This window comes from Camponotus vicinus, unplaced genomic scaffold (genome assembly GCF_025532165.1).
Source record: "Camponotus vicinus isolate PSW18456_S1 unplaced genomic scaffold, iyCamVici1.0 SCAF_8, whole genome shotgun sequence".
In the NCBI taxonomy this organism is placed as follows: domain Eukaryota; kingdom Metazoa; phylum Arthropoda; class Insecta; order Hymenoptera; family Formicidae; genus Camponotus; species Camponotus vicinus.
In genome coordinates this window covers 12350692-12366274 of record NW_028141980.1, presented here as the reverse complement: position 1 = coordinate 12366274, position 15583 = coordinate 12350692, and the positions used below count along the sequence as shown (strand labels likewise).

Below are 15583 nucleotides of genomic sequence, written 5' to 3'. Positions count from 1 at the left end.
CTAGATCTGTCTGTATGGATTTTTTTACAAGCATTGTATTTCAGATATCTTCACATTAGAACGTCAAGGCGATCCTCGTCCATTTTGGTACGCACAGTTAAGACCTCGTAATCCCACGTGTCCTTCCACATTTCCAGCCAGTTTCTGAGTCTCTCTTATCACCGCCGTTCTTTCCCCTTCGCATCGCCCCGCAAATAAATCCTTGCGGTCGCATCCTGGAGGGGGATTAATACGCGGCCCAATTAAGAAGAGAGGCCCGAAAGAGCCGTTAATTTATAGATCAGGATCGTGGGGTCGAACGAAACAATTATTGTCCTTTGTTCCCATCCTCGCGCCTTGTTTTCTGCAAATTAAAATAAACGGCGTGGATCCAATCACATCCCGCAGCGACGCCCGCTGCTTTATTTTCGAGCATCGATACGCTAATGTCGATAGCCGATGTCCACTATCGCAATTATCCGCAGGAATACGAATCGTGTACGTGCCGATGGCAGGAACGTGATGCGTTTTTTACCGAATAAGTTGCGGATCGGCAAAAAGAATTAATTCGATCGTTGTCGCACGTTCGAGATATCGTTTCTGAACGTGGACAACTGGAGGCGGTTAAAGAAACTGGAGAGAAAACGGATTCTAAGCTACTATTGAGGAAGAAAGAGAAAGAGAAAGAAGACCACTGCCTGTAGGAGATAGTTGTCGCGGAGGATCTCGACAAACTGCCCTACTCGTAGAGGACCCTTGTCTTCTCGGGATTCGGAACCGTTCTACGACACGCAATAAGTCTTACTACCAAGTTATCAGACAGGTTCGGTCGAATCGATGGCCTTTAAGACATCTCGGAGCGTCTGTCAGCCGCTCTTCCATTAGACGCGTTTTCTATATCGAGTAAAAAGCGTCGTCGCGCTGAAATTTCTTCTTCGCTGCAAAATTCTACTGTCGGAATGGCTGAGTAGCAAGATTTATTATTCTACTATCTCTCGCGACTCTCTTCTATCCAGAAATTTATCAGTGGTTTCTTCGTGAACGTTTTATCCTGTTTTTCAGTACACACGGATTAAATTCTTAGGCAAAGTCGTTGAAACAATAACTCATTAATAATCAAAATAATTAATATATATTGATACAAATAATAAAATACTATTGCTAGGAAGCGCCATTTTTCTTATATATAATATACAAAATATATCTTGGAAATTAAAATTATTTAAAAAAAGAAAATAAAATCTTTAAATATCATTCAAAATTATTTTTATAAAATATTTTTAAGTTTTTCTAACTCGATCAAATCAAGTTAAAATTTTCCGATAATTGTATACTAAATATATACGCCATATTATATATTAAATATTTAGTAGAGCCTGGGATTGGATTAAACAAGTCGATTATTTTACAAAAAATTGTAGAAACCTTTGGCATTTCTTAAAGAAGATGCGCGCATAACATCTGGGGAAATAGGAAATAGTTATTTTGTTTGTTTAACGTATTCTTGAATTCCGGAAGTCTAAGTTCTAATCCGAAATGCTCAACGGTGACGGAAAGATTCTCACTCGCGGTAAAGTACGCGATTTCTTTCGAGCTTCGTGCGCGACACGACCAACTCGACGCGAAAAACATGAAAGACATCCGAACACGATACTCCACTTCGGGAATCTCGACGACGGCGCGCTGCCCAGGATTTCCGCCTTAGACGGCGGGGAGAATAGTGTTCTTAAGCCGCGCAAGCGAAATATATCCGCCGTCGTGCTGCTTTCAGGCCTTTTCCCTGCCAGCGAAGACTCGCGAAGATTCCCATAAGGTTTCCACGAGGAGAGGATCGCAGTCTTTTACCGAAGAGAAAATCCCTATCGCGCGAATCTAAGAGTCTCCGATCTGAGATGAAACGAAATCGACATCTGTTAAATAATCAAATCAAAGCGCTAAAAATATGGAAGCTGAACTTAAATTCAAACTGCGATAAATTTTAATTCGCACATTTTTTTTTTTGAGTATATATTCAATTTCTTAAATATATATTTAATTTTTCCAATCTGTGGATGAGAGAACTAATTATCTAATGTCATTTTGAAGACTTTTGCATGCTTTAGCAAATTTTTTGCTTTGTATTCTGAATAATATTTCTCTTTACAATATCTCTCTCTCTCTCCTTTCTCAGTAAAGATTGCTTTCAGAGAAAAGTCCGCACCATTACGAAAATGCATTACTGATATGCAACGTTATTACGGAACGCGTACCTATAGATATCGATACGGAAGATGGAAAGGCTTGAAAGCGCGAGGTATGAATAAGGCCATAAATCCACAAATAGCGTAAGGCGACCGCGTGTACAATCGAGATACTCTTGCAGATTAAGTCACGAACTCTCTCGGCCAGGCCAGGTATATTTATCGTGCCTTCGAGTGCGTTCCACGATAGTTGCAGTAAGCATACTTGATAAATGGAAAATACCTTCGCGAATCAAATAAGCGTATTTGGTGAACAATATTTCTTCGAAAAGAGAGACGAGTTTCCCTTAATAAAGAACAGTAGCGGATACACATTCATATCATATTTGCATGTTACAAGTGAAAAAAAGAATAGCTTCCTGATTGGACATACACTAGAAGTGAGAGGGTTAAACAGCCCCTACGTGTTTTCGCAGCGATTGCAGCAGGAAGGGCCACGATTGGCCATGTCAGAGCGGTGTCCACGCGTGACGTATGGGGAAATTAGAAGTTTCGCGGCTGTCCTCCGCGAACTAGCCGACCGGACAAATGGATAGAATTCAATGCCGACGAGCGTTTCCGTAGCTCCCTTATTGCTCCCCCGGGATGTTTCCCGAGGGATGCCCGCCGAAATTAGTCCATATTATTTTGGTGAGTGAGAGGCGCGAGGGCGGAAGCGGTTAGACGTCCAGTTTGTTGCCCGAAAGACGACGGGGCGTCGATGGAGAAAGACGAATCGACGCTCTGGAATCTAAGGGTGGCGGTGCAGGATCTGATTTCGCACGTTCTTGAATAAAAGAACCTCCGGGAAAATGTTACAGAAACGTAATTTAGACTTCGATACAATACATAATTGTCAAAAATTTAATTTACATATATGTGTCACTATAAATAATTAGATTATTTCCTGTCGTTTATATTCGACTACCCTCCTCTAATTAACTACAATTCGATCTTAAATATTCGAAAAGACTTGTACATAATTCAATTTGCGTAATTTAATTTGTAATTAATTTATGTAATTAATAATTGCATGTAATTTAATTTCATTTAATTTAATACATGTTTAATGCCACTCACATTACGAGTTAATCCGTTATTGTTTCTAATCAGGGTCGATTGCATATTTTAAACGCCGGTATCGATCCGGTCATAAGACAAAGCGTCACTCGCTCGTTAGGGAGTCGAGACGCTGGAAGGTGGCAGCCGCGTGTCGGGGCCGCTTTAAACATGATGAGGGCACGTCGTATCGACCGCAGGACCCAATCTCCGTCCCGCATTACTTCCATCTATGTGTCTGGAATACACATAGGACGCGCACGCTCGTTGGAGGCATATGTGCACGTCGATTTAATCGTTACGTAAGTGCATCACGAAATGCTGGTCGCTATCTCTTTGTGAACGAGGGGATAATCGCTCCAATTAAGCTGCTTTCCCACGGATTCCGCGTGCATACGTGCGTGCATACATCCCGTCCGATGCCTATAAACGATCGATATCAATAATATTCTACCAGGCGATATTGTATATCGATATCGAGCAATTTCGCGGGATCTTTCATCGCGTAATAAGGCCGAGTCAAGTTTTGCCATTAATCTTCATTTGCTGGATCTCGCAGCAATGATCGAAGATGAAGCGCGTTATTTTCAGGTTATTTCGGCTGATGAGCAGATCAGGCCGGGATAAAGATTGCAATTCGGCCAACGCGCGATAATGCTCGAAAAAAAGAATCTGCGAAAGCAAATCGACGCGTCCATCGAGCCCGCTCGCTCGCGTCTCGTGCCGATATATCGGATTCGCATTCGTTTTTTTTTTTCATCCTACTTTTTTTATATATAACAGGTATAAAAAAAATATTACATTCCGCTCACCGACAGTATTGGTTATTAAACGCTTTCGAATGAATACTGCATGAGCGCACCGTGCTCGAGAATATACCGTCCGTATATTATATCCACTCGCTCGCGCGCATGGATGCGTGCACGCACTCGAGTACGATTCTGTTAAATAATTTTTTGCTTTTCACAAAGTGAAAAATGTGATATCCGCAAAAAGTAATCCGCTTGTCCGAGCGGTAATCGAATGAACCGTTTAGAGACCGGACATACACTCGATCGCAAAAGTCTGCGAAACTTAAGGAAAATGTGAAAAAGCGTCGGGACTAAAGCTCGCGCTATCGATTTATTTGGATTGTGGTGAGAGATACGCTCGAGACGAGAAGCTGGAGAAGGAGAGGAAAGAGAGTCGAGCGACGTGTTAAGAACGTCGTCTAAATATACGGAGCTGACGAATGATCCCGCGGGGCGAATCTGCAATTCGTTTTTCTCGCCTTTATTCTCGCGTGCAAACGTCGACCGTTTAGCGCGACAACGAACCAGATCGCTGCTCCACCTTTCTCGCCCATCCTTCCACGAAAGCGTTCTTTCGCTGCGATTAACAAGATTAGTCAAGCGCGACTATGTGCTTCTGGAAAATGTAAATGAAACGACCGCAGAGCGAATGCAAAGTGACATATTGAATTTCTTTAAATTTTTAAATCAGATAGAACGTAGAGAAATATTAAACAAATGTCTACAAATATTTTATAAGATTTTTTTCAACAATAATACGAATCATCGATAGTCTTGATATGATTATGATTGTCCAAAGAACCTTCGCAAATTACACTTTTGGAATTTAGATGAGAAAAATCGTCTTTAGTTTATTTATCGTTTAATTTTTTTAATTATGATGAATTAAATTTAGTTACAATTATCAAATTGATAGTGTTGGCAGATGAATTGTAACTGGATCACTTTGTACAAAATAAACACATAGATTTGTGTACGTGTACACAATACGTACACACATATATATATGAATGTGATATCGTTCTCTTCAAGAATATTAAATATCTCTCGCAGAATGTTACATTTGTTATTGTTATTGCGAAAGTTAACATTATTAAACAGATTCGCGCGACAGAGCAACAAGAAACTTGTAGTCTTCTCTTCTTCGGATATTTGATTCTAGAGAAGTCTAGAGAAGTTTATAAGATTTGTGTTCTATTCTTATACATATACATATACGTACGCACACACATATACATGAACGGGTGTCTAGACTCTCCGTTTACCACGGAAAAGTTCAAAATTACCTTTCTCCGAGTATTACCTACAGCGTTCATTCATCATTCACAACCTGTCGTCTAGACTGTGACTGTTTCAACTAATTTGGTCCGTGCATTTTTTTCGCGAAGTCAGCACCGAGAAAGGCCCACAGTTCAGTTTGCTTTTGTACTGAAATATTTCCAATTTGTTTTCCTAAAGCGATAATTCGAACAAATCAACTTCTTCTGTCGCATGTTTCTCGTCGCTACGCAAACAGATCAATAGATTAAAAAAATAATATTCACAAGTACTTTAGCATCATTGTTTAAAGTATATCACTATAACATTAGAAACAATAAAACAGAAAATTTTATTAGAATCCTGATAACAATGGAACGATGAGGAATTCACACAAAAATTCAATAAATGAAATATCGCGAGTTATTTTTAATTTTTATATTTCTCTCTAAAATAAGATTTAATAATTTGTAACCGTTGTATATAAGTAAAGTGGGATTACTTACACTAGGACTGTAGTGACATAATAAAGGTATGATGGTGGCGAGCGAATGTTTAACTAAAGGTTAAACTATACTCGAGAGGACGTTATTTACTAAGCTAATGACCAGTTTCCACGTTGTTCGGCAATCAAGCGAACAAAGGACTTCCGGTCACGTCGACAGACCGTCGAGGACTCCAACACCGTATCCAGTTTGGACTACTCCTTCACGCCACAACTTCGCTAACAGTAGTGACGCTATGCAAACAGCTGTACCTCCCTCGCTTTTAAGTATGTGGCGTTAGAAATTAACGGAGCGTACATGATAATGGATGTACTTAGAATAATACAAAATATTTCTTAAAAAGGAAGAGGCTTTTGCGATATAATTTTCGATATTTCCCCATGTTTCTATAATTTCCATAATTTTTTTATTTTTTCTTCATGTGTTTTACATGTCTTTCTAACGAAAATGTGCTCGCGAAGATTTTTATCTGTGCTCGGAAGTAATAATTCTTACGGCAGAAACGTGTAATCTTTTAATGCAACTATGGGTAATTTTAACATCATTAATATGTAATCATGCGCATTTAAAAGATCGTTTAAGACTACCAAAAATACAGTAATAAATCTTCTTCTATGATATTTTGTTTCTCAACTAATGATGCAACAAGAGAAACAAGATATTAATGATCTCGCATTCGAGGCAAACATACGGATTTCTCCAACAAGCACGAATACGCGCATATATCGGTGTATGAATGAAAGAGCTCTTTCAAAGACAGATAACGAGGTAGCGAAAATAACGATATGCGCGATACGAAGCGTGCAATTTCCTAATGTGGCCATTCTGCCGATGGCTGAAAACATCTTTGATTATTCGCATAATAAGCGAACGCGCGAGCTTAAGTGTTAATGGGCATGCAATGATTATCCGAGCGCAATTAGAAACAGTAAGAAGGGCTCTCACTTTGGTATACGAAGCAAGTTTTATTATTTCGCGAGATTTTCCGCGTTTTGTATGTCCTGCAACAACCACAATAGCAAACCATGTTAATGATGCACAGCTGATTAAAGGTTTTAATTCAGACATCCGTGATTACGATCGCTCTCCTGGACGTTTTCGTTCGCAGAGACAAAAATAAAAGGCGAGCTTGTCGATCATTAAAGTCGATCTCCTCGATGAAAAGTCACAACCGTATTGCTATGTACTTAGTCGAGCGAGAAAATGCATACTGCGCTCGAGGGATTGAACCTCCTCGAACACTGGAAAACGAGAGTGTGTCTCGTATTTCTTATTTTATGGAAGATAGCGGTATGGTATTCCGCGGAAAATGCGCAGTAAGTATCCTCTCTCTGTCTCCGAGGATTCGAGGAGAGGCTGAAAATATACATTGCTTAAGAGGAAAAAGAAGAAGAAAGTACACGTACCATGAAATCGAACAAGGATACGTAGACATTGTTGATCTACGAGCAGCGCGATCGTAAATACGCTTCAAAATAATCGGAGAAATATATTTTGAAAAAAGTAGCAAGAGAGTTGTTCAATCTTTCTGAAAATTTTAATATAATAATTATTAAAATTACTATCATAACATCTTTTGATTTCATTTTGTATATTGATCCTTAATATTCAAAATTGATGATGCTTCTGTCAACCAATTTAATTAATTTAATTAAGTTGATTAACTTTAGGGAGTATATAGAGTATTTTTTAATAAAATATATAACTAGAACAGTTTAAAATTGCCGTAAAATTAAAATAACAAAGATTTGTTTTTCCTCGCACGAGGAAATTGCGAAACGTCGCGGCGCGCGTACTTTACGACGTGCTTCTTGTTTCTAATTTAGATAAATAAGCGTGAAAATAAGCGGCAAATCCTACGGGCATTTAGTACGGCGTTGGAAATCAGTCGCGTTTACATAATTTCCGCTCGAGTTAAGAAAAGTTTCAACGATCCATTTTTCAAAGGCGCACACTTTAACGGCGCTTCGATAAGAACGCGCTGATAGAACAATTTCGCAACGAAGCGCTTCAAGACCCGAGGTATAAAAGTATGCTTCCACGTCATGAGACGCTACGATTCTCTCAAGCACGTTGACCCAACATGAGCCGACTTTTCCTCTTCGTGTTGTTAATATGCGCCGTTTCGACCGCGTATCCATGTATTATAAAGGACAAGGTACGGCGAATCATCTTGCCAAATAGACGGGTAGTGAAAATTATAGTATTACACCGTGATTATGTGCTAATCTTTCTTGGTCGTTCCGCCGTAGGGAAAATCGGATATTCGAGTGATCGATATAGAAGATTTCAGCACAAACGATTCCAATTCCGTAAGTAATTGATCACATCACTTAGCATAATCTCTCGCATATCGTAACTTTTTAAAAATACCTTTCGCTTCAAAATATTGCATTTAAGTCTAATTATTTATTTCTGTTTTATTCTACATTATTCTAAATATATGTTGTACGATCAATAACATTAATACGTGTTTTAAAAAAAGGACGAATATTCGGATATTCTGACTTTACGTCTCTCGGACAAAGGAAACAAAAAAGAAGCTGGTAGTCAAAAAGGGAAAGGCCACTGCAAAAGAGATGAAGATTGCGACTCAAATTCAATCTGTTTAGCAAATACTATCTGCGGTACGTAATAAAAATTTTCTTATGTCAAAAATTGCAGCCATATACGTCACTCGAGGAAATGTCACGAACTAAAAGTTTCTTTTTTTGGGGGGACGCAGTAAAGGGAACACGGCGAAATTTAGATTCTCTGGAAACAAACACTAACCAATTAAAATTTCGACGATGCAATAAGGGTCAACAATGTCCTCACGTCTCCGCACATGACGACAGTTATGCCGATAAAATTTTTATAGAGTAACCTCGTCCTCCGCGAACAATAAACGCGTTTGCATCAATCGAATGATTGATTTCCCATCATCGCCCATATCCAGCGGATATCTGTTTGCTTATCTGTATTTCGTGCGCCGATGAAATTTCCCACACTGCACATCCATCCATTGTCGGCGCATGAATATAACATAAACCCGAAAATATCGAGCATTTAATGGCGGCCCGACCGCGGACGCGAGCGTGTGTAGTAAAGCGGTTAAGTTACATTTTACATGCGGATTCGTAACGTCAACGCAGAGAGATACGGTCGACGTACGCGTAAAAGCCCGCTTTTCCCCTCTCCCTCAAAAAACAAACAGCATCGCCGAGGAAACATATGGCGCCGAACGATCGGGACTCATTAACGGCGGAAGAAGCGGAGAGAAGCGGAGAAATACGAAAGAGAAACCGTAAGAAAAGAGGAAGGTTAGCCCTCTCGCCGTAAATTTAGCAGGAACAACCGCTTTCGTCTGCAAGCACTGCTTGCAACCCCACCTTGTAACCGCAACCCCGGTCGAAACAGTGAGACGTCGTTGAAAAACCTTACTACGCATTAGATTTACACTCGAAATCAATTAGCTCCTAATTGATGAGTCGACGCGACACGCTCGAGTATTGTTTTATCGAGAAATTTTCGGATATTGGCGACGCCGACCGTAAAAGCTAACACCGATATCGCTTGGGAAATTCTTGTCAGCACGAAAGATTTTATGTAGAAAGAACTATTGTGATATATAAACGACAATAGATAGTATACAGGTGACGGTTGTATCGATAAAATGTTATAACGAATTATAAAGTAACGAAGTAATAATGTAAAATAAATAAATCGCATATCTACAAATTATATGTTTTTGTAAAGTATATCAATTATTTTTTGACACGTCAACTTTTCATGCTAAAATAAAAATCATGTCCAATAATGTATAAGGAATCAAGTGCTCATCGGTCAAGGAAGAATTGTCGGTCTTAAGCAAGCAGCCAACTTGGTATCTCGTAAAACCTCGCAAAACTCAGCGGTGGCGCGGAAAGATTTACGATTCTAGCAAGAGGAGCGTAACATTCGTAATATCCTTTCTTTGCGAGCAGAGGCGAACGGTGATTTTTCATACGGGCCATTCTTCTCTCGTCACGAGGTTTCGTTTAATTTTATTTTCATACAAAAAAATGAAAATCTTCGAAACACTGTGTAACAGCAGCAGCATCCAAATCCGAGAAGATTTGCACACCGAGGGAGAGACGGTCGTAAATATTTGCGCAACCCGTTGACGCGGCGTCTGATGGCACGCGCGGCTAAATTTCGAGCATGTCAAAATATTTAAAGTCGAGAGTGCAATTAATGAGACCTGCTTCCTTCTCTAATAAGTGCCAAAGGTGCGGCTCATTTCCGCTAGTCATTTACTGCCCACGGAAAGATCTCGGATAATTCTCGTTTGCATAGAATATCATTAAAGCGTGTTCTTTGTATTATTACATATAATCATATTGGATAAAAGAAATCTAAACTGAGATTATTATAAATAATTGGTAAAGAATTTCTCGATCGTATTTTATATTGCATGCATGTATGTATTTAAAAAATCATAATTGCATTAATTTATAATTAATCCTTATTAAAATATAAGTTCTTTTTTTTAATTATATTTTGTATAATCTTAAAGTGAAAGAGAGAGAGAAAGAGCAAGAGAAAGAAAAAATAGCGCTGTCTAATTTTGGACCATTTAACGCATACTGTTTCAATCGTCTTATGTTGTAATCAATGTTGTAAATAATTTATGCGTATTTTGCATATAATTCCATTTATATATTTTATTATAGATAGTATGTAGTCGAGAACGCAAGAACTCTGAAGAAAGCACGCAAGTTTATTTCGAGTGGCGACGATAATGAATCATTTCGACGAAAAATAGGCATCGCGAAAGAAAAATTCCGGCATGCAGGACCAAGTTGCGGGGTCGCGTTTTTCTACGCTCAATTTAAACCGTCTATGTGACAGGCGCGAAACCACCGGCATTTGCGCGTGTGTGCCACGCGTAGATCGCGACGAGCAGACTCGCTTCGTAGCAGACTTGTCGTTTTTCGTGTACCCTTTTCCCTACGATTTTATTTTATTTATCATATGACTGTGTGATTTCAACGTGCTGTGTGATTCCAACGACGAAGGAATAAATCGGCCATGTCTCGCGTCGTAGAAAAGAGCGAAAATAAAATCTCGGTTGACGCGGAGAATTTGAAATGAAAATACTGTTAAAATAAAGCTTGCCTTATATTCAAGAGAGAATAAAATTTCCCTGTTAACTCTCGTATCAATTCGAGAAATTGAAATTAAACTTTCATGCATTATATGTATAGTATAATGTTTGGTGATTCTCCTTCTTATCTCGTAAATTAAAAAAAAAATTAATGAGTTTACTGAATTCAACTACTTTTTTACCAACGTAAAAAATACGCGGATGTTTACATAAAATATTTACGTACAATTTCATCGCATGATATTGCATTGCGATGGTTGGGTGTCATCTGTTAATTATGACAAATCGAATTCGTTCTTCCCAAAACGCGTTTCTCATGTGTGCTCACATATGACATTACATGATAGATTCCCACAGCAGTGCATTTACACGGAACATAATATGTCTGATCAGGATTGTAACTATCTCCATATATTATGTTCCATATAGTATGTCCGGAAACACAGATTCCGACCAAGTATACCCACGTCAAACAATGTTCCGGGACGCAGATCTAAATGTTCCGCTATCTGCAATTATTTCAGCAATTAATCGTCCGCAAGCTCACGATTAAGACAATTTAACCGGCTCCTTTCATTCTCGTCTCTAATCTTACCCAGCGACTATGATCAAACGAAATTATGTCGAAATGAACTTTAGGCGAGATTAAAAAAAGTATTAAGAGTAAGCTGCCGATTGCCTAAAGTACAAAGATCCTAAGTGATCGATCCTAGGTGATTTGAAGAATGATTGATTAAATCTAATTTAATCAAAGTTGTCGCTATATAAATTAGTAATAAATAAGAAAAATAATCTTAACTGAATCAAATGTTTTAAGCGAATCTTAAGTTCTCTCTACCTTCTTTTCTTAAGTTTTTCAACACTAGCCTTCTCTAGACATCAATTGAAAAACAATTAGATTATCTCTTTTTAAATCTCTCATTCTGATGTAACCTCGAATCAATCATCAATTTCGCTCCAACTTATCCCAGTCTTTCCAGCATACTGGGAAATCCTCCCTGAACGAAAACACTGACGAATGCGAGGATGACGGCGGCTTTTAACGATCGTTTCTCTATCTTCTGCGATGGTAAGTATCGTAAGGTTTCCTCGATCAAAACGGGAGGTGCCTTCATCCCGCGAAAGTATCTGGAAAAATTCCTTCTCCCTCTCCCCCTCTCTGTCGACAATTCAGACATGCACAGTCGGCAGTCGAAAGGGATCGCGACCCTTTTAGATCCGTCTGCATTCTTACGTTCTGCCATTTCTGTTTTTCGCGGGTTGATCCGAGATTGTTGCATTATTTTGCCTAGCAATGTGTCGAACGAAGCTGTCGATTAGTGCCACAGATAAATAATGATTTCGATCGTGCCGAAGCAACTTTTCAATTGTCTTTAATCTATTAATATCTTCAAAATTACAGATATAAAAAATATATTCGATACAAAAAATATATTATCTCATTATAAACTTTTCCTATTATTAATTAGATGTATGAAATAAGCAAGTCGATGTATGATATAATAAAAATAAAGCTGTTGCAGACAGATATGATACAATATTAAATAAATTGTTTCATGATAGGCTACATTACGCATATTTTGTACTACGATCGATAAAATTGCCCTGTGGTATTCGTGTTAATTATAGTACGTCGGGAAACTCGTATTCCAGAGAGAACGAGAAAGTATGCGAGTGATACGTCGACGGAATTAACGTTTTTCTTGGTTTCAAAACGCGCTCGCATTTCGTTCGACATTTCGTGACCGAAAAGCCTCTCGCATAAAGAACATTTTTACGTCGTCGGAACGTCGCGCAGCTCGATGCGAAACGTTTATGTACGCGTATTAAAAAATTCTTCTCTCGAGATTCTCGGGAATCCAATCTTTTTCCTCCTCGACAGTACGGCGGGCTCGTTACCAGGATGCGCAGTTACGAGACAAGGAGGGGTGTCATGGAAATAGAGTCTAAGCCCCGAGAGGAGCTTCGCTAAGCTGAGAGACAGGCACATGCGTACCCATATACAGAGTGAGTGAGCGAGCAAGCGAGTAAATTTCAGAGCGAAAAAGAGCGAGTGAGAGAATTTTATAGGAGGGCCAGTGAGAAATACAGTAGCATAGAGCAGGATATATACTTTGTGCACTAGAGTTAAGTCCTTTCAGGATACTATGCATGGTACATAAAAAATGATTTGTGGTCAATAAACGTATGGAAACACCACTATCCATTACAGGAGGTGCTATTACTGTTATAAAAGGAATATTTTAGTCACTGAACAATTGAAATAAAATATTACATTTTATTTTTAAACAACAAAATATATTAAACTCTGTTTAATGTTAATAATAAATAATGATAAAACTAATTGTATTTTTACGCCAAAGAATTGATTTCATAAATTACAGTGAGAAAGATGAAGAAGACTAAGAATAAAAAATGTGGCTCTTCTCGCGCGGATTTTAAGTAAGATTTAGCGCGTGCGGGAAAATAGAGTAATAAGCACACACGCACACAAAGCATGATGTTTTCCCAGCATCGCTCATTCGCGTAAAACTGCCGGCTGATACGCGATACGCTTACTCGACTCGATTCCCTAAAACGTCGCCCTAACTCACTCGCAACCGCCCACAATTCGTCGTTCTGGACTTGTTAAACGCCCCAGCGATGCTACAAAGTCGCCCCGGGTGTGTGGAAACGATCCGCTTGGTAGAACGACGCGAGCGTATATCAGCCACTTCTGTGGCGCTTTCGCAAAACGATCCGCTTACTGGTTACACGATCGAGGATCTCGTGCCGTGCCGTGGTAACATAATTTATTAAAGCACTCAGTAACTTAGTATCGTTTAGAAAGTTGCGCTCGCAAAACTTTCACCATCTTATTTTTTTATTCTGATATCTAGAAAAGAAATATGTGGAGAGTTATTTGAAATTCTCGATTAAGGAAATAAATCTCTGTATTTTCACGAGTTCAAAGGCTAATTAAATTTATTGTTAGATTCGTTGAGACAAATGCAATTATTAATTTTCCGATTGGAAATTGCTCTTATTTCTTCATAAAGAGAGCCCCGCCGCAAAATATAAAGCATTAATAACGATATGCAGGCTACATCGAATCGAATGCGGGAAGATAGAAAATCCGGAAAATCCGGAGAAGGAAAAATATGCGCCGAAGGAAAGGAGGGCTCCGGGAGGGAAACGAATGATCCTGTTAGCTGGTTGCGCGGAAGTCATAAAGAGCCGGCAAATCTTTTCATTATCGCGCCGCGTAAGTGATACGTATATCATACTAAAGGGGCTATTTCGCGGGCATTATACCCGGGACGAAACGAGCCCGAGCTCGCGCGACGGACTCGACGTCCTCCGAGTTGCCGCGTAAGTGCGTGCGAGGATTAAGCCGGGACCATTTCTCCGGTTCGTCTACACCTCGCTTCGTCCTTCACGCACCCCGCGTACTATTGCGCGCATCTCTCGCCGCCCTTTATCATCCCTCCATGTCGACTCACCGCTCCTATCGAGGGGGCGAGAGGGAGAGATTCTCTTTACGAGCGTTAACGCGACTTCCGTACGGTGCAACTCGCGTTTCCTCTCCCCGAGTGAGACACGTGCGCGCATCGCGTAATCCCGCATAGCGAAAGTTTTATCGTCGTTCCTACGGAGGGTGGCTATTAAAATAATAGGAAGCTTTACGACGAGACGGGAAATTAATTCGCGCGATACACGCACGAAGCAGCGATCTCTCGCGTTGTAATTCCATGGCGTGCCGCGGAAATGTTACAGTTTTCCGAGTACGCCGCGATGGCTGTTCATTTATGGTACTTAATTAAATGTATCAGGCTCTTAACCGCTTAAGGTCCGCACGCCGCCATCTCTCGCGCGATCGCGAATTATTTTTAAATATTACACGCCCCTTTTTACAATATGAATATTAAACGATGATTTTCATTCGCGCCATTGAAACTTCCATTAGTCGTGCATTGTTAAATTGTGATACTCTTTCGATTAATCATCAATATTAACTTTTTTATATTCTCCTGTTAAATATAAATATGTAAAGCGCATTTTAATCCTGCTTTAAAATAATTAAATTTAATTACGTTCCATTAAAACAATATGAAAAATTTATTTGCTTTGTTTCGTATTGCTGTAATATTTTGTTAAAAACATGTAACGTGTAAAAGAATAATATTAGTAAGGAATTTTAATGAATAAAATAATTTAATATTCTGCAGAATAATAATGCATAATTTATAAATTTCCAACTCATATCGTATATTCTATCAAAATAAAAATAAGAAATTCGATATTATAAATTCTTCCACATATACGTGAGCATCGATCGGGTTCTGCAAAGTGTTTTACGCATCTGTCAACGTTGTGACAATATTATCTTTCACATACTGGCAATGTAATGCACGATAGCAAATTTTCCTCATCTGATATAACACGTTCTAGGAGAGTTTAATTAAATTTTAAAGACATCGTAATACAATGTCTCATCAAGGCTATAATCGCGATCTGTAAATTAAAGAAGTATCAGTCCCAGGAAGCGCTATCTGACATTGCAGTGTGCACTTAAACATAAAAAAAAGATGCATAAATTGTCTCTGCGATGTAATATACAGAAACGTGCAGGAATTGCAGGGAATCATCGATTAAACAACGCGG

The 15583-nt window shown here is 39.1% G+C and overlaps 2 protein-coding genes and 1 long non-coding RNA gene across 11 annotated transcripts in view; 2 read left to right on the top strand and 1 right to left on the bottom strand.

Annotated features, from left to right (window-relative positions):
- The window catches only part of LOC145975871 (uncharacterized), a 322438-nt gene that overhangs the window by 153790 nt on the left and 153065 nt on the right, over positions 1–15583 (bottom strand). The gene's annotated exons all lie outside the window — the stretch shown is intronic.
- Positions 1–15583, top strand: part of LOC145975877 (uncharacterized) — a 277761-nt gene that overhangs the window by 218183 nt on the left and 43995 nt on the right.
- LOC145975875 (uncharacterized) lies at positions 7812–9057 on the top strand. The gene is made up of 4 exons (XM_083106630.1): positions 7812–7969; positions 8064–8123; positions 8297–8438; positions 8537–9057. The coding sequence occupies exons 1-4, from the start codon at positions 7895–7897 to the stop codon at positions 8674–8676; spliced, it is 417 nt and encodes a 138-aa protein (XP_082962756.1). The 5' UTR covers positions 7812–7894; the 3' UTR covers positions 8677–9057.

Excerpts from the sequence above, each read along its gene's own strand:
- LOC145975875 (XM_083106630.1), top strand. The coding sequence starts at position 7,895 with ATGAGCCGACTTTTCCTCTTCGTGTTGTTAATATGCGCCGTTTCGACC. Across the intron at positions 7,970-8,063 it reads CATGTATTATAAAGGACAAG|GGAAAATCGGATATTCGAGT; the intron begins GTACGGCGAATC and ends GTTCCGCCGTAG. Across the intron at positions 8,124-8,296 it reads GCACAAACGATTCCAATTCC|GACGAATATTCGGATATTCT; the intron begins GTAAGTAATTGA and ends TTTTAAAAAAAG.